This window comes from Bombyx mandarina, chromosome 12, assembly GCF_030267445.1.
Source record: "Bombyx mandarina strain Sakado chromosome 12, ASM3026744v2".
NCBI lineage: Eukaryota > Metazoa > Arthropoda > Insecta > Lepidoptera > Bombycidae > Bombyx > Bombyx mandarina.
In genome coordinates, this window is record NC_143219.1 from 1,118,999 (window position 1) to 1,146,363 (window position 27,365).

At 38.0% G+C, this 27,365-nt stretch overlaps 1 protein-coding gene across 1 annotated transcript in view; it reads left to right on the top strand.

Annotated features, from left to right (window-relative positions):
• The first annotated feature begins 425 nt into the window (after positions 1-425).
• CPH28 (cuticular protein hypothetical 28) overlaps positions 426-27,365 on the top strand; it is a 59,158-nt gene continuing 32,218 nt past the window's right edge. Inside the window, exon 1 of the mRNA XM_028175188.2 lies at positions 426-572. Coding sequence (XP_028030989.2) covers positions 555-572 — 18 coding nt within the window. The 5' untranslated portion in view covers positions 426-554. The remainder of the gene's footprint in view (positions 573-27,365) is intronic.

A 27,365-nucleotide genomic window follows, 5' to 3' on the forward strand; every position in this document is an offset into this window, starting at 1 on the left:
TCTTATGCCACCGATCGCCCACGGAAGCTCATATTTCGATAAAACGCTAACAAGACTTATCTGTGGATATTTTAAAGTTATTTTGTCCCAAAGATCCAAATCGTGTAAATCGAAGAGAGTGATCAAAACATACACATACATACATTCTTAATTTAAGTGGAAAGTTATACAATAAGAATGTAGTTCACAAACATTTATTTTTTAAAATGATAACGAACACAAAAAACACTGCAAATATTGTTATTGACATAGATATAAAAAAAAATATATATTTCAGACTATAGACTACCAAAATGACAAAACTATTGGGATTCTTAAGCTCTGGGCTCTCATTTTTAAATTCCGGAATTGGGATGTTGTTCCATGTTCCGGAAATATTAAATCCAGATCAATTCACGCTCAAAAGCCAGTGAAAACTTTATAATTAATATAATAACAAGTATGGGGGGGAGTTTAAATAGTAGTGTGTGCCCCGCGGCGTACATTCTCCGCGCAAGCCCTGTTCGCATGCGCCCGACCCGCGAGTGACAAGTGAAAAAAAAAACAACAAAAATATGGCTGCTAAACTTTACGTAAGTGTCAAAAAATATATGTCAAATTTAATTTTGGCGGGAAATTGAAAAGTGACGTGACTACGTAGCGTGCTTTTTTTTTAAATCGTGTCTAGTAATTTTAATTTAGTGATATTAATTGTGTTTTTTTTTGTCATTACGTGGTATTTGTGAATTTAACATGACTTTTCAAGTTCTCCGCAGTAATAATAGTTTTTTTTCTTTTAAAAATGCTTTTATCTAACCATTTCAATGAGTCCTAAATTAACTAATATTATTAAAGTACGATTATTTTTTTAAATTAATTAAAGTGTATGTAGCCAGATACCTAAGTGCTTAAAGCAGTTTTCTGTGAACAGTAAACTCAGAAATGCACAGATCCTTTAATTACATAAACAATAAATATCCTTTTATTGCGTATAAATAAATGTTTAAGAGTATTTTTTTTAATTCATCACAAAACTTTCTGTATTTTAATTTAATACATTATTCATATTCATTAATAAGAAATACATAATAATTTGTAGCATTTTAATCTCTAGGATCGATTTAGATTTCTAAATTAAATTTAGGTACTTACTTTTCTTTTTTTATTAATTAATTTAAAATAAATAAAAAATTACACATAAATTCTTATACTGAGATTTTAAAAAAAAAGTCAGTAAAAGATTCTATACAAAGGAATCTATACAAATGAAAATATATTCATTTTTAGAAACAAAAAAATAAACAAAAACACGGTATAAATATACTAGACTAGTTTATATCCGCAAAAAATGTTACGAAATTTCAGAACAATTTCATGGAAAGATCTGAGTTCGTGTCTAGAATAGACAGCGTTTGGCAATACCTATAATGCCTAGGTCTAGACTTCTTGCGCACTAATATAGGACTGTTACTACGGGTCATTAACCTTATATGTTTAGATCTAGACTAAAGCTAAAAAGAGTATTTACATAAAACAATGAAGTTATATTAATTTACAATGTACTTAGAGATTTAAGCCCCACGCCTCAAGCTAGTCATATTAAAGCATAGTGAACGACCTTATTGTCCATTACAAACTAGAATTTATTATTAAATTATTATTATACTGCTTACAATGGGCTTCATAGATCTCTTCTAGAGAGCTTTTTATGTGATTCCATTTGTTGAACACATTCTTCTAATATTTTTTGTAGCCTTAGCTTAGTAAAATGCATATAAAATTTATAAAAAGGCACTGATTTAAATCGTAAGCTGTAAAGTGAACTGAAAAAGCATAGATGCGAACGATGAACAGAAGGGTAAATCTCAAGTTAGAAAAATAATATTTATTCATAGTTAAAACTATTTTTGTAGTGGTAGCTTATGGGTTCGCACGGGTAGGTTGTACCAATGTGCCGAGAAGAAGTCAAGTAATCCACTTGTAGGGGTCGGAAACACCCAAGGTGCGTGGCGAGATTCAGACTTTGTTACGGCATCTATTTCTGCACAGATAGAACTTGAACCTTATGCATCTACTGCAAAAGGAAAATTTGGCGGCAGTGGTACTGATTACGTGGGCACACAGCATGCTGTAGTTTTTCCATTCCTTAATCACGGAACTTGTTCGTGAATGAATACTAAGTATGTAACTATTTAGTAGCGTTCATACCCAGTATTGATACATTGAACTTCGGCATAATAGTGTTATGTCGAGTATACCTCTAAGTCAGTGCCAGCGACATTTCGTTACAAATAAAATATTAGACTAATAAATCATGGACCATAGTTGGTGGTGAACTCCCTCGAATTCGAGTTCAACTCTACTGGACAGGGGCGCAGTGGATATAAATCCATGGGAATACCACCACTAATCATTATACATAATAATTTGTTAGGTTAGTTGTCCGTGACGACGAAAACTGTAAATTATTCGAAACATTAGAAATAATATTAAGAGATATTATGAGAGAGAGCGAGAGAGAAGCATATTATTATAAAATATTAAACATTAATAACATTAAGCCGTAGTAGTCGCTTTTAAATTATTGTTAGGTTGAGATTACAGTTAGATCATAATAATAAAAAGACCTTGTCTATTTAATTTTGAAAGCTCAAGCAACCTAGGTTTTAATTGTGAACATTCTCACGAAATATTCAGTTGTTAATTAACGTGAAATATTTTAGAATTCATTTTCGTTTACAATAATGCCGTGGCCCACCGGAATCGTGCATGGCTCTTGTGCTAGAGGTCAGGGTTGGGGGCTTTCTAGCAAATGCATTTTCATTGCCTCTAGTAGTTAGTGACCGTGTCAATGTCTTTGTTAGAACAAAAAAAAAACTAGATTCGCTTTGGATTGGTCACGTTTCGTGTATCTTATAATGGAGTATATTTTAATAAGTAATTTTTTGTCTTTTAATGGAGTATCTTTAATACACGATTATCGTATATGTTGTATGCAGGCGCGATGATGGTAAGTACCTCTATTTCTGAATATTTGTAGGCAGCGGCTTGGCTCTGCCCCTGGCATTGCTGAAGTCCATGGGCGACGGTAACCACTCACCATCAGGTGGGCCGTATGCTTGTCTTCTTACAAGGGCAAAAAAAAAGACAATAGCATCGGAAGAGGCTTTTTTTTTATTGCTTAGATGGGTGGACGAGCTCACAGCCCACCTGGTGTTAAGTGGTTACTGGAGCCCATAGACATCTACAACGTAAATGCGCTACCCACCTTGAGATAACTTCTAAAGTCTCGGTAGGCAGCGGCTTGGCTCTGCTCCTGGCATTGCTGAAGTCCATGGGCGACGGTAACCACTTACCATCAGGTGGCCGTGCGCTCGTCTGCCTACAAAGGCAATAAAAAAAAAGTCTCAAGTATAGTTACAACGGCTGCCCCACCCTTCAAACCGAAACGCATTACTGCTTCACGGCAGAAACAGGCAGGGTGGTGGTACCTACCCGTGCGGACTCACAAGAGGTCCTACCACCAGTAAAACAATGGCTGTCAAGTTTCCGGCTGTTTGCGAGGTCAAGTGCAACACGCGTCCGGCAAGTGTCAGATGCGCGCCGGATCCGTAGTGGTTCCATCACAGCTAGCTCATTCATCAGTGCTAATTATTAAAAACAAGTGAACTTCGATCGCTTTCGTTTCACCCGTAACAGTACCACAACGTAACGCTCTCGTAACGTAACACACTCGACTCATTGAAGAAATGAGAGCTTCAACGAAAGTGAAAACATTGGGTGCGCGCGGAAAGTGAAATTCGTGAGTGAACTAACTCCGCGACACGTGAAGCGTGCTTAGAACAAATTTAACTATTTCCATATTGTCATTAGCATAACGTCAGTGTGCTTAGTGCGAGTTTTTTAACGTTCTCGATAGCGTAAAAGTTAACTCAAATTTGTATGGAGTTGGAACGCTTGCCTACGTTTGTCGCTAGGGGCGCTGTTCCAACTCCATACAAATTTGAGTAAGAACTTAGCTTAGAAGTAAATAAAACGCAACGAAGTCACAGAACTAGAATCGCACTTGTGTTAGGGTATACTGAGACCTTGTCGAACTTTAACTATTAGTCTCTTATCCAGGTGATTGTCTTGAGGAAATAGAGTAATAACATTATTGTATTATCAACAGAGCGTGTGCGAATTTTCTAGAACGTCTTAGATTTTGTGAAAAATATGTTAGTTAAATAGGAAAAAACCCTCTTGTCGTTGCGTTTTTTTTTTTTCGTACGACAAGCCTCAGTTCGCGAACTATGGAGAACAGCTGTCAAGGCTTGCCCGCTGAGTTTCTCGCCGGATCTTCTCAGCGGGTCGCGATTCCGATCCGGTAGTAGAATTATTCGCGAAGCAATTGCTCTTGAGTTGTTAGGTCTCCTTCGGAGGCGCTCGGGCAGCTGTTAGCAAATCCATCCCTCCTAGCTGAGCCTTTGCTCACCCACCTGTCCTGGTGAAACTGGAAAGGCCTCCGGGCCAACAGTAATCTTTCAGTAATAAAAAAGCTGTCAACTCTTAATGAACAAAGATTCCACATGACCACGACTGCTCTGCCAAGAGTAACCGACTTAGATGATGAAATAGAATACAAGTCATGTTAATAATTATAATAGCGTGTTAAAAGATAACGCGCTGTTCTTACTTTTAATACGGCTGCGTGTATATGTCTTAGGGTATATCTATATATAGTAAAATAGACGTAATTCTAGGGCTACGAAGGAACATAATACCTTACACACAAGGGCCGAAAACAAAGCCTTGTCTAAAAAACAATGTAGGTATTTTATTCTCTACCTATTCGCTGGTAGCCTAAATGGCTATTTCGACTTCTCGTATAAAACAAATACTGTAAAAATTGCAAGTAAACTTTAAAATATTCACGAAACATTCTAATTTCTGCAACAATTTACTATCGAGTTAGAACAAAACCTATTGCACCAGTCAATTCGTATTGTAATGATAAACGGCCAATAATAGTCGCATTGCAACATTGAAACCAAGTTGAGTTTTACAAGTCGCTCGTCTAGAATTTAAAAGATAAAAGTGCTTTTTGCAAAATAATTGAACGTTTTAATTTTAAAATCATGTAACTATACTGAGACCTTAGAACTTATATCTCGAGGTGGGTGGCGCATTTACGTTGTAGATGTCTATGAGCTCCAGTAACCACTTAATACCAGGTGGGCTGTAAGCTCGTCCACCCATCTAAGCAATAAAAAAAAAGCTTACTGTATATTCCATAACCCGATTTGTTGATTTTATAGCTAAGTTTAACAAATCTACTACTCAATATCAGTACTAATAGGAATGGAGGGTAGATTGTAAGTAGCACCATCTTTTTTAAGGGACAAGTTGAAGAAGTGTCCACCTGTAAATATGAAGTTATTGTTGGAAGACTCACTGGAATATCGCTAGTGTAGCAAATGGAAATGATATGAATAAATCAGTTTTAAACAGAGTTAAGTGTGCTGGGTTGGAGTGAAGTGTGGTGATTTATAATACTGTTTTTTTAATCTTTCCACTTGCTATAGAGGCGCTACCTTCATTGGCTTCTTTTCAGCGAAAAGTTTTTAGTACACGTATATGGTGCTTTTAACTTCTATATTGTAAAGAAGCTGTTGTAAATATATATTAAACCCTAATAAACAATGCCAAGTTCAAAAACTTTAAATGTATTTCATAAAAACACCGAGTTGTTGGAAGTATTTAGCAAAAATAAGTTCAATTCGGAAAAATAGTACACATAATATATGTAATTGAATTCCATGAGGGATCGAAATTAAAATATTTTTAATCGTAATAATCTGGCCATTTGAATACATTACAGTTTTCGTGGTAATAGTGAAAGATATATGAATAAATTTTAATATGAAAATAGAAATTAACATTTTTGTGCTAATAAGGTATATTTATATAATATTATTAATTAATTACGGCAGTATTGTGCACTTGTACAGAGTTACGTAGTTGCGTAGGGAAGAGATGCATGTGACCAGGAGATGTATGGAAATGGTAGTGCAAGTTAGAGGGGCAAGAGGTCGACCGAAGAAGACATGGATGGAGTGTGTGAATGAAGATATGAGAGAAAGAGGAGTGAGTATTGAGATGACGGCTGATAGAAGAACATGAAAAAAAAAACATGTGTGGCACCCGGAGACTGCCGCGGTAAAGCTATTGCATAGCATTTTTTATCAACTTATGCAATTATAAATCTACAATAATAACTTAATATTAAAACAACAATAAAATAAGACCACGCTATATTTATAAGCATTAACAAAAGCAAAACATTAACTGTCCCCTTCACACTCATAACCTAGACCGCGCAAGGGAGAGATGGGCAGACTTTTCATGATGTGCATGCGGCAGTGCGACGTCACGCCGCGCGCTTATTCACAAACACTACACAAGCGCAATATGTGAATGTGTTGAACGCGAGCTACATAGTAGGCGCAGTGGGGGTGTCAGGTTATTTTCGTTACGGAATTTATTGATTCAGTCGCCGCGCTCAAAGCCCGCGATAAAATCTATGCAATAGCTTAAAAACTCGCTGTGCCGACCCTACCTAATGGGATAAGGTGGGGACAAAGAATATGTAGTTAGCACTTCAAGAAGTGTTGTGGCAAGCTACCGTTGAAATGATAGTTTCAACAATTGCTGTGTCTTAAATTTATTTTATTTCACATTACTTTGCAACGAAACAAACAAGATATCAAATGTACGAAGCGTTTAAATCTTTAAATCAACGCACTAAGAGCCAAAACCCGAAAAGCAGTCTCACAGAACACATGCGCTCGTAAAAGCACTTCACACATTAAATAACTTTGTCACGAAATCGCGAAACCCGTGGGATTAAGGTCACGTTAATGCTGAAACTCTGTTCGAAGTTAATAATTTAATATATTTTTTTTATCTTCAATTACACCCGTAATTAATGCAATAGAGCGAAGTTGAGTACAATGGTATGTTATCTTGATCTCATATTGGTCGATTTTATCGTTTGAGACACTAGTATGACGTCTGACGTGAGCCTAAAATAGACCAAGATATCACAAGTGATTACTTAGTCGTTGACCTTTTGAAATATAAATAATTATAATCTATAGAAAGGTCCTTTTGTGTATGAATGTTTGTTCCCTATAGACTGAAAAACGGCTGGATCGATTTGTATAAAATTTTCAGCGCGGGTGTTGTTATGTTATCTGGGTTTGTTGACCTTTGAATGAATGACCCTCGGCACTGAGGAACACGATGCAAGGAGGACAAGGAATGATTGGAAAATATTTATTGTCATGTATGGTCGTATAAACTTTTTTTTCGCTACAATGGAGGTTTTATTCCGTGATTCTTATCGCGATTATGGGCTTAAAAGGCATGTCGGGTTTGTTTTTAGTTTTATTTCCGAACCACAATGCTATCTTTAGAAGTTACATTCGCTTGGGGGATTTATTTATTTTGTACATATTAAATATGGTGATGCGGTCCATGTGCGTTTGGTCTTTATCCAAACGTCGTAGGAATAAAAGGTATCTTCTAAATTAAATAGCTTCTAGTTACGATGTATTTCTTGTTCACACGAATGTTTAACAGAAGAGTAAAGAGCTCTCCATGACTTATAAGATGAGATAAAACGTACTCAGATACGACACGAGAGCCAGTTGTGACTTGACCAGGAACTGAATCGTCAGCCAGTAGTGCAGTTCAGCGGTGCGTTGACCTCGCGCGTCAGCTGATCCTAATTGCATTGCATTGCGGGTAGCGCAAACAATAATAGTAAAATGAGTATGCGATTATTCCGTCTTCCACATCCGCCTTCGTTATCGAGAGTGATTCTCTGATTTCTTACACTTGGCATTTGTGATTTAGCAGTATTTCTCTATAAATAGATCTGACAAGAACGTAAATTTCGCTAAGGACAATTTTCGAACAATATTAATAACAACATTCGGCCAATCGGTTTATAAATAAATAAATACAGTCAAACCTGGGTAAGTGAGAACTGGATAAGTGAGAAAACTCTATAAGTGAGAGTAATAGCCAGGACCCGTCATTTTAAGCTCCCAAAACCTCTATTAGCGAGAAACAGAAACCTCTGTAAGAGAGAGTCGTTTTTCCCTCATGGACCTCCGTAAGTGAGACGGCTACTTATCTATACCTCTATAAGCGACAGTCGAGCTTTATTTATTTATATTATTTAGGAGGAACAAGTGAAAAAACTAATTACAGATTTAACATCTGCTATTTTATGACTCATTCTTAACTTTTGTAGAACTTCCTTCCATTGTTTTTGTATTGTTTTCTCGTCAATATTGAACCTATTCTATTTCGTGGAACTAAATAACGTTGTTATTTTATCGCATTCTTTTCGAATGGACCCGTGCGCCTGTGTACCGTCCCGTTTGTCGGACTTACTCAGTTTATCGTTAATCAATTGCGAAGGAAAGTTCTGTTCTGCATCATGTCAAAACGGAAAATTAAAGTACTGTCATTAAGTGATAAACTTAAAATAGTGAATGCGTTTGAATCCGGAAAATCGCGAAATGAAATTCAGAGGGAGCATTAGCGAGAAACTCGGGTTAGTGAGAAACCTCTTTAAGCGAGAATGAGATTGTGCTCCCTTGGACTCTCGCTTATCCAGGTTTGACTGTAAATATTTACTAACAATCACGCCACGTTAACTGGTCCCGTGATAAGTTCGTAAAGAACTTGTGTTACAGGTACCAGATAACGGATATAAATGTAAGATTTTTATTATACACATACATATATTTAATATACATCCATAACCCTGGAAAAGACATTTATATTTATCATACAAATATCTTCCCTTGGCGGGATTCGAACCCGCGACCCCCTTGTGTAGTGACCATGTCACTTACCACTACACCAGACGGCCGTTAAATAGCTCCATAGTAGAAAAGATAATATACAACCAGAAAAAACATAAAATACTTTGGTGTAACAAAAATAATGAATCGCTATATGACTTTTAAATTCGTTCAGGTTGAATTAATTAACAGGTTGTAGTGTTGACCGCGGTAACCTCCCTACCTCATCCGGGTTCTGACCTCGGAGGGGATCGGACGTCAGGTGTAAGATCGTTCGTTGAGTCTCACATACTCCGCGCGCCCCTTATGCGCGGGGACCTCGTAGGAGGTTCGGCCTCCGGCCCGAAAAAAAAGGGTTGAATTAATTACAAAAAAAACAGCACTTTAAATGCTACTGTCTCCCTTCAAATACGAGGGCAGGACGATGTTACTTGCTCTTGAGCCCTGGCGATAAATCCAATAATAATATATTTATTTAAAGATAGAGAAGTAACTGTGCCAACCTACCTAAAACTTACTTCTTTTTTTCATTCTAATCATATTTTTGTGAGCAACAATCTCTTTCACAAATAGACAATAAACGATAAAGATTGTGGACGGATATCATACGTGGGAACAATTTTGTATTAACCTATGCTGTGAGATGAATAGATGCAAATATAATGATGGTTTTGTAGTTAAATCAAGATTCTACCAGATAGCCAGTTCTTAAACATTTGGAAGGTGGTTTCACGAGATAGTCAATAATTGGCGGGATTTTTAATTGGTATTGTGGTGGTAGATAGTCGTAGAACGCAAGATATTTAACAGATTCCTGAATCTTGCTTACGACATTTTCATGATAAACTTGCATATATACAAGTTCCGAACAACAACATTCGGACCGTCGGTCTACCGAGCAATTTCACCCGCTCGGTAGAAGATCTTCCCTCCGTCGTTAAACCTCCCAAAGTCCACCGAAAGTATTTTGACATTAACAGTTTTTTAATTTGACATTTCGATAACATTCGTATTGTGTGGGCTCTTTCAATGTGAGGAGCTCAAAAGCCTAAATGCCACCGTCCATCTTAAGGATTAAGGTTAAATACTTAGTTATATTTTGTTAAGTGCTCTCTTAATTGAATGGTGAATTCGCGGCAACTAAAAGCAGGCCCTACCGAAAATCTTGTTTAGCATTAGATCCGATTTAAGATTTTTTTTAAATTCAAATAAATTGGCATCATGCCTTCGATAGACTCTCAGTGGTCAGTGAGCTGGACTGCTCATATATCGCTATTTATAATAGACAAAAAAATTATAACCCTCCCTGTGTTAAAGTACAGTTTTTAAAGAAACGTTCTTTCAAGCCACAATACAGTGACCTTTTGAAATCCATTAAGGTTGTTAGTAATCGGATTATCGATAACGGATCGTATCGAATACAATTATATAGTTATTGTATAATATTAATCGTTTTCTTACATCGATATTTCGCAACGTACAATTGAATCGATTCACGTTTTATACTTAACTTTCACGTGCAAACGATTCTTGAGTGTGTTCTGTGCGCGACTTTTTCATTAAATACTTATGTAAATATTTTAAGCACATTTCCTTCGTTGTTGTATTAAAAATGTATATCAGATCTGATCAGTGTCTAAACAAGCTGAATCGAATACGCGTTGTTAAATTCCAAACATAACATTATTATAAGTAACTAATATTTTATTTTCTATTAAAACTAAATACTCATTATTTATATTTGCTTAAGAAATCATATACATGTAGTTACCAAGAAGATTTACCCTTAAATAGTCAATAATACAACGATCTATTAATATCTTAGCTCTAGATATATAAAGTGCAAGTCTTAATGAATAATTGGCTATGCGATTGGACATATGCCTATGAGCGTATAGGAGTTTCCAATCGCTTTCGTATCAACCCGATTCGCTACTGGAAACTGATTACCAAAAATCGGTTCGTTCGAGTTTCGGTCAGATACAGAAGCGAAATTGACAGATTAACCTCATATGCATGTAACCTCTATACGATTAATCCTAAAAGAGGTTAATATGTTATTTATAACATTCTTCTTTAGATGACATAAATAGAATTTCGATTATTGAAACATTAGAACATTAGATAGAAAATTAGACATATAAAAAGCATTTTTGAAATATTAAAATATAAAAACATATAAAAATAGTGGTGAAGCAATAGCCTTAAATGTTGTTTCTCTTCATAAGAGCAACTCAATTTGTGCTATAGTTTTACTAAGCTAAACTGTATTTTGATATAAATAAAATAATACATTATAAAATAACATTTAAAGCTATTGCTTCACCACTATTTTTATATGTTTTTATATTTAAATTAATTTAAATTGATAAATGTATTTTGATATAAATAAAATAATACATTATATTATGCATTCTCCCGTATCGATATCTATTAATCGATTCTTTCGTTAGTCAATTTAAAATTAGCTTTACTCCGCTAAATGTACACTCGGTACTGCTTACGTTACATCAACAGCCAATGAGTACGCCGAATATCGATTAATAAACCACTACTTGACTCCTTCTTAAGTTCAACATGAACGAACATGATTAGTAAAGCGTCTATAATGTTTTGTAATGAGACGTATTCCCACGGTCGCGGGGCTGACATCAGGGTCCAAGTTGAATGAAGACTGCGTACATGGAAATCAGGGACTGACATGTTTAGGCTGTGCAATATATTTAATATTTACTAGCATATATGAATACGTACCACCTACGTAGTTGTGGAATACTTTGGCCACATTGCAAGAAAAGATAGCGGCAGCTTGGAGAAGCTAATGGTGACTGGCAATGTGGACGGAAGGAGGCCACTAGGTAGAGGCCCGACACGTTGGACTGACCAGATCCGCACTACCCTCGAAACCACAGTTCACGATGCTCTACACTCGGCGGTATATAGGAGCTAATGGCGTGGAATGATCCGGAATAAATTCTTGTTGGAGGTGGTCACGACCCTCAGTGAGGGAACCGAAGTGAGAAGAAGATGGATACGTAATCACGAAAAGTGTAAAGTATTTGAAAGTTGGAAATAATAAAATGTCCAATAAAAAACGTGAGATTAGATCGTAAAGGAGTTTTAAGTTTTAAGGCCAATCAGAAGCCATGTCAGCCCAGAGACATCTTTCATTGCTGTCAATCACTTTCGAACAATAGATCGCAGTGTTCATTGCAGTAGGACTAATGTTGTTTATCTAACTGTGGACAGCGCAGCGGGTTCTAGTGGTAAAACCAAAAACGCAATAGACAAAAGGAAGACAGATTTGTCTGCTGCCAACATCCTACCCGCAGTCTTAAGTTAAGTCTTAAATATTTAGTGCATTATCTATGGTCATGGCGCTTGCAACAGAACATAAATATCAATAATTCACGATATATCAAAATCGTGGTAATAGCCCACTAAATAATAGTGCGTGTGTAATGTAGATAGCCGCGAAGCTTTAAAGCAATTTGCTGCCCACAAAAGTTAAGTAAAATATCATTGCCGAGAATTTTATAATTTTTTTTATTGCCCTTGTAGGCAGACGAGCATACGGCCCACCTGATGGTGAGTGGTTACCGTCGCCCATGGACTTCAGCAATGCCAGGGGCAGAGCCAAGCGGCTGCCTACCGCTAATTTGAAGAATACATTTTTAAATATTCTCTTGCTGTCTCTGATCGCTGTAACGTCTCATTGTCGCCATTACTAGGTTCTTCGGATTAAGCCTGACAAAACAAACAAATGCAAGCGAAGGTCAAAGGGAAATGTTTGTAATTCTAATAGCATAATAATTAATTAAAAGCTTTGGTTGTCGTGTCCCTTTATACATTATCCATGCTTTGGAAGCATTCATTGATTGAAGGGTGAATTGGGTGAGCATTTTGTAAACATTTAAAATGTTTATTCAGAAAACGCGATCGTAATTATTGTTGTAAAAATATTTTTAAAAACCAGCTCTTTGTCTTTGTGTACGGAAGTTAGGGATCTTTTTATTAGTAAAGGAAAAAAATGTGCCATGAATAAAAATCATTGTATTCCACCAAGAAGTTTTGTTGGATACTAGGCTGGATTCCAATAGACTCGTCAATCCACGGCGAAGTCGCCTTGTTATAGCGCGCTAAAGCATTTCACTAGCTAATTTCAAATACATTTTAATATTAACAGCTATACGTAATGTATATATGTATATGCAATGTATAAAGTTGGAAAGTGGACTCTGGCACTAGACCGTGAAAACGCATGGAAGAAGAAGATAAAGTATAAAATAATGAACTGTTTCTGTTTGTATTCCAAGATTTTTGCTTTCTTTAAATAATCGCGTTCAAGCTTTGAACTGTTTTAGTAAGTACATCAAGTCACGTCATTACGGATCCTCCCGATCCATTAACGGTGCTTTTAGGTACCACAAGCACTGGTCACCATCCTCGTTGAACCCGTCGTTTGCGACGAAGGGCTCGACGAGCGAATTAACCCATAGATACAGGCCACTGAGTTTCTCGCCGGATCTTCTCAGTGGGTAGCGATCCGGTGGTAGATTCTGCGAAGCACTGTTCTTTCTAGGGTCAGTGTTAGCAACACTTCCGGTTTGAGCCCCGCGAGCTCACCTACATGTTAGGGCGATGCTGAAATAGCCTCTCAAGGCCACCAGCTTAGGTAGGAATAAAAACATCGTGAATAGTTTCAAAACACGTAATATATCAGGGTAATCACAGCGAATCGTGGGCCGGATTATAATAGTTATTTAATAAAAAACAGTGCGTGAAATATGCATCTTTCATAATTCATTGCAATTAAATATAATTAAGTTACGAACCTACAGTAATAAAGTTGTATAATATGCGACTAGTTTAATACTATTCTTAACTAACTAAACACTTTGATAATATAATTGCGATAATTGTTTGTTCGATTGCTCTTATTTGCGTCTGTGTTTTAGATTTTAAAGGGACACAGCCCTCACAGCACTGGGTTATTTGGTATAACTCAAGAATTGTCTACTTTTTTGAATGCGTTTCCTTTTAATTATGTTCACAATTGATGCTTTTAAATTTATTATATGGCAAGGCTGTATAGCCAGGTCGGTGGCAAGGAAGGTCTGTGATTATAAGCGGATTAGTAGCAGCATTCTGTGTTGAAGGATAGGAAAATAAATCATAATATCATGATATGGGAGAGTTATACAGTCGAGACTTCGAACTGTCTTAAAATGGGTGACGTATTTTTTTATATATTTTTGCGTGTATTATCATATAATTGTTTTGCGCTGGCGTTTTTGTAGTATTTAAGTTTCGGTTTTTCGCTTAATTAACTCTCTTTGCTAGTCAAAGCAATATTCTTTACGTAGGTAGTGTAAATCATTAAAAACAAACGGATTTCCTTATAGTTCCATAACTATTATATCCTTATACTTCCGAATGAAACTCTTAAATTAACTTAGAACCATTAAATTATTAATTTATGATTGGACTGTCGTTATCTTAATAATTAAGCACAATGTTTCCTGTATTTTTATTAGACTTATCAAAATGATGTTTCGGCGTGTATTGATATGTTAGATTTATGTATATTTAAGTATCTATATTAAAAAATACACAATCATGTTTTCCTCTTTGCTGTTGGTTGGATGGCGTACTGTGAGAAGGTACTTACCAGATGTCTATTTGTGTCGTGACTCTGCTTCAAATCCCACAGAATGACTCGTCAATACAACTTGAAGATATCCTGAAAATTTGATTAAAATCGGTCAAGCCGTTTCGGAGTATTGAGAATATTGATATTGTCTGCTGTAAAACTAATCGAATTATTGCACAGTTTTCGGAGAATATTTTTTTCTATAAGCTGAAAGTGGCACTTGTGACAGAGAAGCTGAGGAGTGCGCGTTTGGGATGGTATGGACATGTGATAAGACGAAATGAAAATGAGGTTGGTAAGAGACTGTTAACTATGAATGTGGAACGATATAGAGGAAGAGGTAGACCTAAGAAGAAATGGATGGATTGTGTGAAAGACGATATGGGTAAGAGGGGAGTGAGCGAAGAAATGGTATATGATATAAGAGTATGGAAGGAGAAAACATGTTGCGCCGACCCCAGGTGACTGGGAGAAGGGCAAGATAATGATGATTTTTTTTTTATAAGCTATCATATCACAACAATAAATAAAGTTGTCAACAAAAAAATCTTTAACTACAAATGTCAGTTAAGTGAAGAGGTCAATAATTTCATTATTCTTTAGAACTTCTGTTGAACCTTTGAGGGGATCAAATTCGTGATTAATCATTTGACTTTATGCACAAATAAGTTAAACTTTATTAATTTGTTTTCGAAATTTGACCCGAATTCGTCAAGCCGAATCATTATTAAAACACATTATTGCAATCGAAACATTTAGATCAGATCATTTATCATTTATATTACGTAAAATCAATCATTACAATGACTCTAATAATACTTTATGCAAGGTTGATTGTGCTTAGATTAAGCGTTCACGTAAACGTAATGATAAATCCGAATCATTTTTTAGGTTTACAGTCAAAATACTGCAGTAGATAAATTGATATTTTTAAAAATATGCTTGTTTAAAAATAGCGCGCCTTTTCTAAATTGCTAAGGTACTGTATCTTCGCCGTCAAATGTATCAGAAATGTTTTCCCGGTTTTGCTTATCCAAGTCAATGGATTATGGAATAATATAGTAGGCAGTGGCTTGGCTTTGCCCTTGGCATTGCTGAAGTCCATGGGTGACGGTAACCACTCACCATCAGGTATGCCGTATGCTCGTCTGCCTACAAAGGCAATAAAAAAGACTACTTGTATATAGTGAGCTTGGACTAATTAGAATAGCTGGAATGGTTTGATTATGTCTTAAAAATCAACAGTGTTGTGATTAAAAATAATAGCTTATCAATATGATGATTGCTATTCAGTGAACTGTTGGTACAAGTACTATTACTAACTCGTTATGACGAACCTTGGGGTGGTCTAGCAGTGGGCTTCTCTACCGATGAAGGTGACTATTAATAAGTTGCGCAGTATCTCCAGTAATAATCAAAATAATATTTTTCCAATCAGCCCTGTTTTCGATCTAACGATAAACCCAAGCTTCGTAAAACGATAAGAGTTTGTAACGTTGGGTTTGTAAAGAAACATTGGCTTTCTTGTAGCAAAGTTTATCGTAAAAGACACACTCTACAAGGACAGATTAGTCACTACCCATAAGGCGTGAGTCACTGTTCGCTAGAAGTGAATGTCGCTATCCACTTTGAGACATGAGGTCGCAGTCTCAGTCGTACAAATATAGTTATAACAGTTACCCCTCAAGCCGGAACACCAGTTTTAGCGCATAAGTAAGTAAGACGGTATTTAGGCGTGCCAATTCTCAATCGTTAAGGTTAGTTTTCTAAACACCACACATATAGAATCGAGTGGTTCCGTTGTTAGAAATACGTAAACCTTAACATATTACCTATGTTTCGGTATCTACTTTTTTTTCAAGTCATTAATCAAAATGCTTTTCGTTTCATTGATAAATCTCCTAAGTTGTGTTCCGCGAACACAAATAGTTACGTAAAACTAAAATTATACTTTCAAACAGCCAATCCGATTCCGATCCGGTGGTAGATTCAGCGAAGCATTGTCCTAGTGTTAGAAAATTCGCCAAGCTGAGCCCAGTTGAAGGTTTTTTTTATTTTTTATATATTCCTTAGACGTGTGGACGAGCTCACAGCCCACCTGGTGTCAAGTGGTTACTGAAACCCATCGACATCTACAACGTAAATGCGCCACACACCTTGTTGAGATATAAGTTCTAAGGTCTCAGTATAGTCACAACGGCTGCCCCACCCTTCAAACCGAAACGCATTACTGCTTCACGGCAGAAATAAGCGGGGCGGTGGTACCTACCCGTGCGGACTCACAAGAGGTCCTACCACTAGTAGCGTAGGTACGCAAAAAAACAAGAAAAAGTATTCAGACACGCTGCCAAATTTAGCTCGTATTGTAAACCCAAATATCTAACTAACATTCTTAATCTCATAATAAAAAATTTTATAATGCAAGTATGTGTTACTTAACGCGACCAGTTTAGGTCTGAACTACATACCGCCCTTGTAACGATTGCCAACTTGTATCTTATGTAAGTTAGTGTTACGAACGCTTGTGTTTAGTCCGTACTTAATATAACAGGTGAACATTATTTATGTACAACCCAAGTATAAAATTCTAAACGCACCTACAAATTTAGAATCCGAACAAAAACAGTTTCACTGTAAAAAATTGCGCCAAGTCCACGTTTATAAAACTCATCTCAATAACATTTGCACTTTACAAAAAAAAGAAGACTTCAATAGCTTTCATTCTCTACAAAAATATGTGAAATACAAAAAAATACCAAGAAACCGTCATAAAGATGAAAAAATAAAAAAAAAATGTTGAAAATTTAAAAATAAAAAAATAAAAATTTTATCGTACTTGACGCGCGTCATGAGTACCCCAAAATTTTTCGGAAGAATTTCAACCCGAGAAAAAAACCATTTTGCTTTAATATACAGTGAAAGCTGAAAAAGTTACCCAGGTTGTCTTTTTCGCTCTTGTTAGCGTTTTATGAGAAATTGAGACAGAACTACGGTAATTTTCAACAGCTCTCACTATATACCTATGGGCTATTATATGCCAAATCGACCACTTTTGCGTTCGACCCCTTTAGATTCAGCTGAAACTTTATTATTCTTTTCTACCCTTTGAAAAACATCTTTGAGAATTTTTTCAAATGTTTTGAAGCCAACTTATACATACGTATCGACTCGTAAGTAGCTTGTATTTGTATAAGCGAACACGAGAGGGTGTTTAGTTCAAATCATAAAAGATGAGTGGGAAATGAAAAAAATTCAAATAACATACGTATGAGATGTCGATTTTACTTAACTTTTGTAAAACTTATTATGAAATAATAATTCATTAATTACATTTATGCATTTCATAGGTTGACCTACTTATAAATTTCTAAACATTGAAAGGATGTTCATTTATCCTGAAAAATTTGGGGTACTCAATGACGCGCGCCAAGTACGATAAAATTTTTATTTTTTTATTTTTAAATTTTCAACATTTTTTTTTTATTTTTTCATCTTTATGACGGTTTCTTGGTATTTTTTTGTATTTCACATATTTTTGTAGAGAATGAAAGCTATTGAAGTCTTCTTTTTTTTGTAAAGTGCAAATGTTATTGAGATGAGTTTTATAAACGTGGACTTGGCGCAATTTTTTACAGTGAAACTGTTTTTGTTCGGATTTCATATCTTTTTGTTAAGTATTATTTTTTGCTCATTTATTACTTAATAAAAATAAATTATAAATAGTCACTCAGCTTAAAAGCTAATGAAACGCTCAATTAATTAGTGTTTTAATGTTAGGTGCCCGACTGGCATGAGACTCTCGGGTTGTCAGTTCCGGTATCGACCGGGGACGCGTGTATTCCGCTTCAAAGTCTGGCGCGCACTAATTGGGGGTGCGAATGATGCAACAGATGCGCGGGCGCGGGTAGCGCGGGGTGGGTCGTCGCGGCACGGACCTGAGTCACATTCTCTTTGGCTGCTGTTGCCCCGCGAAACGGAACGTTGCGTTACATACTCCCCCTCCAAGTTGGGAACGCGTCCCGAGTCCAACTTGGGACTGTTAGTCTGAAGACGCGGCCTTCCTCTCTGCCTCTTTGGCATAATTGGATCCGTACTTGAATTTGACGGAGAGTGGGTTAAATCCGCGGTGTGATACTTGCCGATGACATTGTTTGACAAGTCTGCTATGAAGTACGTTGTAGGACTAACTATTTTTACTACGCGATACGGGCCATCCCGTCGTGGCATGAACTTACGTGTTACACCCCTAGACGCATAAGCAAGCCATAACGAAGGAAATACTCTTCCAGTAGGACTCGGGAGCAAGCCACGGCGGTGGCATCAACAAGTGCGTAGAGTTCTACCCATCTTGTAGCTACATCCTCTACCAGGAGTACCCATCGCTCCCCCTGCTCTCCTTCTGGCAGTGGCCCGAACAAATCGATTGCGAGAACCTCTCCTCGCTGTTGAAGCACAGGAGTGAGCCTATACGGCGGTACCGATATAGGCGGATGATCACCGGTATCAATGTGGTGCTCGGCGTAAAGGGTTGGGGCTCCCCCCACCCTAAAGATGTCTCCATTCTGCTGCAATAAATGTGATAGCTGCTGCCGTTCATCGGAGCCAAGCATAGAACCCTTATCATCACGCAGGAAGTCAGCAGTAGAAGCAAACATGCATGGCTTAGGGCACTCATATTCAATTGGATAGGTAACCCGTTTTCCCGAAAAATGCCAAGTGGATGAAGCAAAGTCAAGCACAATACCTGCCGCCACCAAAAAATCCATGCCAAGCAGTTTCATTATTTTGAGCATCTGGAAAAACAGTAAATTCAAGGGTTACTGACCTTTCGGGACTTATCCTTACTTCTAGAGTAGTGAGCAAAACTCGGCGGGTGCGCGCAGAACCGTCTGCAAGCCTCACCCGACGCCTGGTTTCCTCACACGGATGGTTATGCTTTAACAGCAATTCATAAAGCAACGCACCGGCAACGCTACTCTTAGCTCCCGTATCCAACAAAGCATTACCTCGTATACCTAAAATTTGAACACTTAAAATTGGTCTTAACCTAACCTGGTGCTCAGTAGAGTTACTCTGGGCAACACTTTTCACATTAGAATTAATCGTCGAAAAATGTCCGACGTTTTCCATGGTCACCCTATTTTCGTTCATCATGGTCACCCTATCGCGGCCACTTGGTACCTCGGAATAACTATGTTTTGTTTCGGTACCACTCGAGTAACGCATCAGGGGCCCATTCCTAGAACTAATATTATTGTTTATATTATGATTAAGTCTAGAATAATTTTGAAGTCTAACCTTGTTATCAGTACCGAAAAAGCGCGGAGGAAGAATCGCCTTAAAATCGGTAGGATAATAATTATTTTCATTATCAACAAAACATTGTTTACGATTATTAATATAAATGGACGACTTTACGGTGTTTGAAGTGCAAGCTGTATGCAACGAGCTGTCGCGATGAATAGAGTTCACTGAACTTGACAGCTGTGTATTTACTTTACCAATAGGTAAATCGGATGTGACTGATCGGGTCCGTGCAGCGTCGACGGCGTAATAACTTGCGTTACACTTTGTACACTGAGACCGAGTAACACCTTTGGTACCACACCCGTAACACGAGGATACAGCTTGCGTATTTTCGTTGTCGAATTTCGTTTTTGACGCTAATTTTAAACACTCATCACGAATATGTCCGTACTTTTTGCAATAAACACAGAACAGTCTTTTAACAATCGACGTAGATGATACATTATCAGTGTTCGTGTAGCGAGGCGCGGGGACTCGAACGGTGCTCGGCGCAGCGCTGTCGTCGCGTGGCGGGCCGCCACCGGCGCCCGAGTTGAATATTTTCCGCGGCGTCATCCGCGCGTATGTATGCTGCGAAGTCGAAGTACCGGCGGGAACTTCGCCTACGGTACTACCCGATGAACGTGGCGTCGCTCGCTAAGGATGATGAATAAATTCAGGCGGACTGGTCTCGTAGATGGAGTCCTCGATATGGCGCGTTTTCTTTAATAACGTGTCGTATGAAGTTATTTCGTCTCTTCTTAATTTTTTACGAACACGACGGTGTAGAAGGCCGTAAAGCATATCAATTTGAACTTTCTCACTAAGGTCACCAGGTGGGAGTCGAGCTAGTAGGGCTCGTGCTCTGGCAACGAAGATCTCCGTCTTCTCTCTTTGTCCTTGCGACATTTTGAAGAGCTCTAAGTAGACTCGATGGGGCGGTCTGCAATCACCGAAAGCGCTTCGTAACGATGATAAAGCGTCGTCCCAGGAAGTGATGCTAGCTTTAACGCCTTGCCACCACACGGCTGCATTTCCGGTTAGTAACATCGAGAGTCCTCGTAACGCGATGGCGTGTCCTACGTCAGCACAATCTTTGTATGATTCGACCGCGTCAAGGAAACCGTCGAGTGAGTCGCCGGGCGCTCCGCTGAACCGCGCCGTGCATGACGCGAAGTTCCCAGAATGGTGAGCGGGCGTCGAGGAAGGCGGCGATGTCGGCTCCGACGTCGGTGTTGCTGATGATTCGAGTTGAGTTTTATGCTCAAAAACTCGGTCGAGTAGGCGTTCGAATGCTGCCATTTGACTTTCTTGTAATGACGCCATGTTGTTTGCGGTAAATGTTGGCGTCGGTCCCGCGGTTGAATCAATTTCTTCTTCAACGTCTTGAAAATCGGGTTGACGCCGTGACTGACGACGAGTACGTGTCGTAATTACGTAGATTCACTCCGAAATACTAGTTAAAGGGCCCGCGCTTGGGCTGCCAGTTTAATGTTAGGTGCCCGACTGGCATGAGACTCTCGGGTTGTCAGTTCCGGTATCGACCGGGGACGCGTGTATTCCGCTTCAAAGTCTGGCGCATAGATTATACACTTGTCTGGCGCGCACTAATTGGGGGTGCGAATGATGCAACAGATGCGCGGGCGCGGGTAGCGCGGGGTGGGTCGTCGCGGCACGGACCTGAGTCACATTCCCTTTGGCTGCTGTTGCCCCGCGAAACGGAACGCTGCGTTACAGTGTAATAATAATCAACATCAACTTTTACAAATTTAAACCGAATTAAATTTTGTTTCAAATGTGAAGGGTAGATGACGCTGTTCTTAATTATTTCAGAATTTAAAATTAAAATCTGAAAGCCTTGAAACATCAATCCGCATAAATGTAATTTAAAAACTACAGTAAGAGGCTTAAATAAAAAGCTGAACTTAACTCAGCCTTAATTAGAATTTTCTTCGGAATTCAATAGTAAAGTTCAAGTTATTTTGATGAAATCAAAACCGAAATATTCATAGCATCTTAAACAATCACCTACGAATAAATATTAGTTATTATATTATTTATTATTCGTAGACAATCACAACGGTTTTATAGTTTTGGGAAGGGATTTTTTGTAACGCCATCTCGTAAAGTATTTCGGTATTACATTACAAAACAAAATTGTTTCTCCAACAGTAACAACAGTACTTGCTTCGGCAGTACTTAAACTAAAATACTAACAGTAACAACATTAACGTTATTTATTGTATAAACCGTTCAATAAGAACTCCAAACTATCCCCTTGAAGCTACAGTTTATGTAGGAATAATGACTTTTTGGCGGGAACGCGAGGTGTGAAGTTGTGTGATTTGTTTTAATTTGTCTATTTAGTGTTTCTTCGGGTTTAAATGTGTAATAATAGTGGTTTATTAACTGTTTAATATCTGTGAAAGTGCACAAATGTGGGAAAATTAAACAAAGCCGCTGTACGTAACTTCTCGGTTTCCTCCAAAAAGTCCACTGAGATCTTAGTAAATGACCACCACCATTTTACTGAGATTATATTTCATTCCATATCATCTCATCTCATTTCATTTCATCCCATTTGATTAATGTCTCAAATTAATCATCTTCATTTCATTTCACTCCATAATATCACATTTCATTTCACTCCATAATATCATTTTTCATAAAAATATGAATATAAATTAAAATAAGACATGACTTAAAGGTCTCAGTTACCAGGTCATAAAATCCATTACAAATAGGAATAATTCCAGCGCACCCTGGCGGCCGTAGATTACCATTCTCGAATATTTATAGTCTGTGGCATGTCACTTTTTACATCGAAAAAAGTCAGGATCGAAATTTTTGAGCGAGCCATAGTTTGTGGCGATAAAATTAATAATTTCAAGTAGATTAATTGTTGTAATTGATATAACTAGTTAATATCAGTAAAATAAAGTTGTGAGTAATTGATATAATATACAATTTAGGAACCAGAAGTACCGTAGAATTAAATAAAATTTCGCAACCTCAAAAAACTGTTCTGCTCACAGTAAACACAGTCGGTAGTCTGGCGCTCCGTTTACAACGTCAACGGGATTTTTGAACGGAACTTGGCGCCAGATTCTACCGAATCTGTGGATAATGTTATTCATAAACTACTGTTAAACTATTTATGTTTGGGCTATTTAAATATTCCGGTAATAGTTTTAAAATAAGAGGGTGGTGTGTGAGAAATAAGTGGATGAGGAGAGTGCTGCTCTCCGGGCTCAGTGGTGTAGATTGGGAGAGGCCTATGTCCAGCAGTGGACGACTGTGGGCTGTTGATGATGATGATGATGATGATGATGTGTGAGAAAGAGGATATCCGAGAGAACGATATGTGAGTGTGTGTATGGTATGACGATGCATGATAGACCTGAATGAAAATAAATTACATAGATAGTGGAATAAGGGCAAGAAGAAGAGTTTTAAATAAGGGCATGCGAGACTTTCTAGAGTTTCGCTTCCTCGTCAGTTTTTTTATTGCTTAAGTCGGTGGACGAGCTCCCGCCCCACCTGATGTTAAGTGGTTACCGGAGCCCATAGATTTCTACAACGTAAATGCCGCCACCTACCTTGAGATGATAGTTCTAAGGTCTCAGTTCCCCCAGTACAAGTCTCTTAGTGCTTAGTACAGTGCTTAGCACAGCTTATGCTAGTACAGTGTGATCGTGCTCTGGTATCTGCTTCTGTGGGAAGTACTTTTTTTATTTTTTTATTCTTAGATGGGTGGACGAGCTCACAGCCCACCTGGTGTTAAGTGGTTACTGGAGCCCATAGACATCTACAACGTAAATGCGCCACCCACCTTGAGATATAAGTTCTAAGGTCTCAAGTATACTTACAGTAGTTATTAGGCTTTCCTGTTTGAAGGTTTGAAGGACGCGATAACTGTTATGCAATATTTGCGACCTCATGTCTCAAGTGTTGTGATTGTTCCTGGGCCTAACACCTATAATATGCGTAAAATAATCGTGTGCAAATGGAAAAACATTTCGTTTATATGTAATTATGCACTTAACTGGTTTTGAATGACCTTTACGATGTAGGAACCAGGACCGAGTAATAAATAAAAAATGCCTAGTAATTGAAGCGTTCATGGTCTAATAGGCAAGGTGCACTGTGTAGTCATGCGATGCCGTATTTCTAGCTTGAGACTGGTTAATTTTATAACTGTACATACCTGGGAAACTAATAGAACTTTGCGAAACTGTATAACAGTCTAGAATGTACTGTTGGGTTTTTATAGTTCAATCCAGTCCTTTCATTGCAATCGCCACTTCGATAAAGCGGCACGACACGAGAATCCTTTCATCGTGGCCGCCGGTAACTTCATTCTCGATCCTGCGGAAAGAATGGAAAGCAGTCGACATCGCCCCAAACACGTCATTTCGGATCCTCCTGATCCACTTACGGTGCTTTTAGGTACTCAAGCACCAGTCATCGTGCTCGTCGAACCCGTCGCTTGCGACGAAGTGCTCGACGAGTAAATTAACCCTCAGACACAGCCCACTGAGTTTCTCGCCGGATCTTCTCAGTGGGTCGCGTTCCGATCCGGTGGTAGATTCTGCGAAGCACGGCTCTTGCTAGGGTTAATGTTAGCAACGTCATCAGGTTTGAGCCCCGTGAGCTCACCTACTAGTTAAGGCGACGCTAATATAGCCTCTCAAGGCTATCAGCTTAGGTAGGAAAAAAAAACATTGCAATTTTATGCCCGATCGTTATGGCGAACCTTCATGATGGGATATGTCCGGCAGTGACCGTGGCTTGGGGCTGATGAAGATTCCATCGAAATTGGAGATGCGATTTCAATTTTGGCTTTAGTTACTCGGCCATCAGGTTGTATAAAGTAAAAGTTTAAATTCAGGGAAAAATACAATTAGGATGTGGTCGCAAACGTCACCTTATACGGATAATTAACACATCGGTGAATGAATTCTAAAACGGCCCAAGTAAAAAAGCGGACAAATGTAAAATTGTGCGTTAAGTACTCTTGCAAACGCGCGCGGATTTAACATCCCTTATTTCCTTGTATTTAAGATCCATTATGTTGAAATTTTATTTCGAATGTCTGTGTTATATCTAAAATCGGCTGCAGTGGATTTAGATTTGTGACATTCCGATCCAATACAATAAGCGAATGTTTCTTATTGTTTCGAGTAAGTGTTTTGAAAGTCAGCCAGCATTGGAGCAGTTCGCGAGGGGTTTAGCTGGTCGTTTGTACTGGCGATCAAATTGATTAATGTTTTAGCGCTGTACCACGGAATTACGAGTGTGCTTAAAGATACTAAGATCTTGCGTGATGTGAGGGCAGTTTTCTCTTGTAATGTTTGTTTTAAAGAAAATAAAGAAAACGAAATATGTAATATCAGTTACAATTTGTATTGAATCTTTTGCCTTAGTAAACGAATGCTGTTGTTCAATTATATCAGTTAAAAACTGGTTAAATTTGTTTACGATTGTGGTTTCTAGTGTCATGGTTTAAAGACTTACACTATCACATATTTTCGTGTTTAGAAAGATTCGGTCACGGAAAATTATCACGTAAATTTTGTGATATCAAAACTAGAGCTTTGCTTGACTGGTTGTCACCTTCTGGACTCGCCTTGTTTTAGAACAGTTTTTAATTTTATTTATTGCTTAGATGTTTGGACGAGGTCACAGGACACCTAGTGTTAAATGGTTACTGGAGCCCATAGACATCTATAACGTAAATGCGCCACCCACCTTGAGATATAAGATCTAAGGTCTCCAATATAGTTACAATGGCTGCACCGCCCGTCAAACCGAAATGCATTACTGCTTCACAGCAGAATTAGGCAGGGTGGTGGTACCTAACGGTGTGGACTCACAAGAAGTCCTGCCACCAGTAGGTAATTACACAAATTATAATTTTACGGGTTTGATTTTTATTACACGATGTTATTCCTTCACCGTGGAAGTCAATCGTGAACATTTGTTGAGTATGTATTTCATTAGAAAAATTGGCACTCCCCTGGGATTCGAACACTGGTGCATCGCTCAACACGAATGCACCGGACGTCTTATCCTTTAGGCCACGATGACCTTCAAATATATTGATAGTGTATTGATTGACTTAGGAGGTTTGACAACAGGTAGAGAAGCGTTCGTAAAAGTCAAACCCAATCCCTATGCTGCATGTTAAAAGAACATGCGCTAACCCTCTCATATTGAATAAGGCTAAGTAGAAGATGATTAGTATTACTGATGCTTGACACGTCCTTACGGATCCATCAGATCCAATAACCTTTGCATTAGATGCCTTCAGCTCTAACACTAGGAGTAGGCTTAGGGACCCAGGTAACCGTACTCGTCAAACTCGACAAAGAGGTCGACGTGCAACCTAACCCATGCATCAGCCCGCTGAGTTTCTCGCCGGATCTTCTCAGCGAGTCGCGATTCCGATCCGGTAACAGATTCATTCGCGAAGCAATTGCTCTTGAGTTGATAGGTCTCCTTCGGAGGCGCTCGGGCAGTTGTTAACAAATCCCACCCCCCTCCTGGCTGAGCCTTTTCTGCCCCCAGTAATCGTTCCATCATAAAAATAAAACTGATGCATCAAGAAGGACGCTGTGAACAGTGATCCGTCGGCTGTTACGCCAAAATCCAAGCGACCTTCGCCGGAGATGTATTGTGTGTATTTTCTCATAAACAGTTTTCATTGGACATTGAATGGGAATACGTAAGGCTGAATTTTGTAACAAATGACGAAATAACATTGCGCATTTCGTGATGGGCGTAGCGGAAAGTTATCGCTTAAATTGCAAGTTGTTTTACACGTAAAAATCCGTTTTGGTTTGTTCTTGTAATTGACGATTTGGCCGGCGCGGCTCTGAGCGCGTAAAATTCGAAATTCTATATAATGAAACACGTGTTCCTTAGTATCTTCTGCAGAGTATAGGTATCTACTGAGCGGAGACACGGTAACTGTAAATTGCATTGATTTACTCTCTGGTAAATTGTGTATAAGTAAATTTATGTATGCGTCTAAAGTTGAACATATCCCACATACAGAGCTATAATGTCACTTATGGGATTCTTGTTAAAACTGAACTGAGTTTGAGAAAATCCATTTTTTTAATTGTTATTAGTGAGATGTTTCCTTTTAATAACAACGTTTAAATTTTTGTTTAAATATTATCATTTTATTTCTTTAGCCGAGAAGAACTATATAATTGTATTAAGATGTTGAATTTTCAAAAAGTACATGATTTGCATAAGTGATATTATAGCACCGTATGTTTTTTTTCAAACATTCTCAGCGGGAATTTTAATTTATGTGTTATATAGTATGTCCTAACTAGTAGGTGTATTTTTTTTCCTACTCTTAATTAATCAGAGGCCCGACCTCCGCATGACAGAAAAGTCTAGGTGTTTGATAGCCCTTAGCAAGTTTCATACTTAAGATATTCTCAAATAAATTACTTCCTGCATATTTCAAATCTCTCATATTTAAGTTATGAATGTATGTATCGCGGCTCTATTCGTAGCTATTAATTTATAGCATTAGAAAACTTGCGGCGCAAATCTGATGGTATATG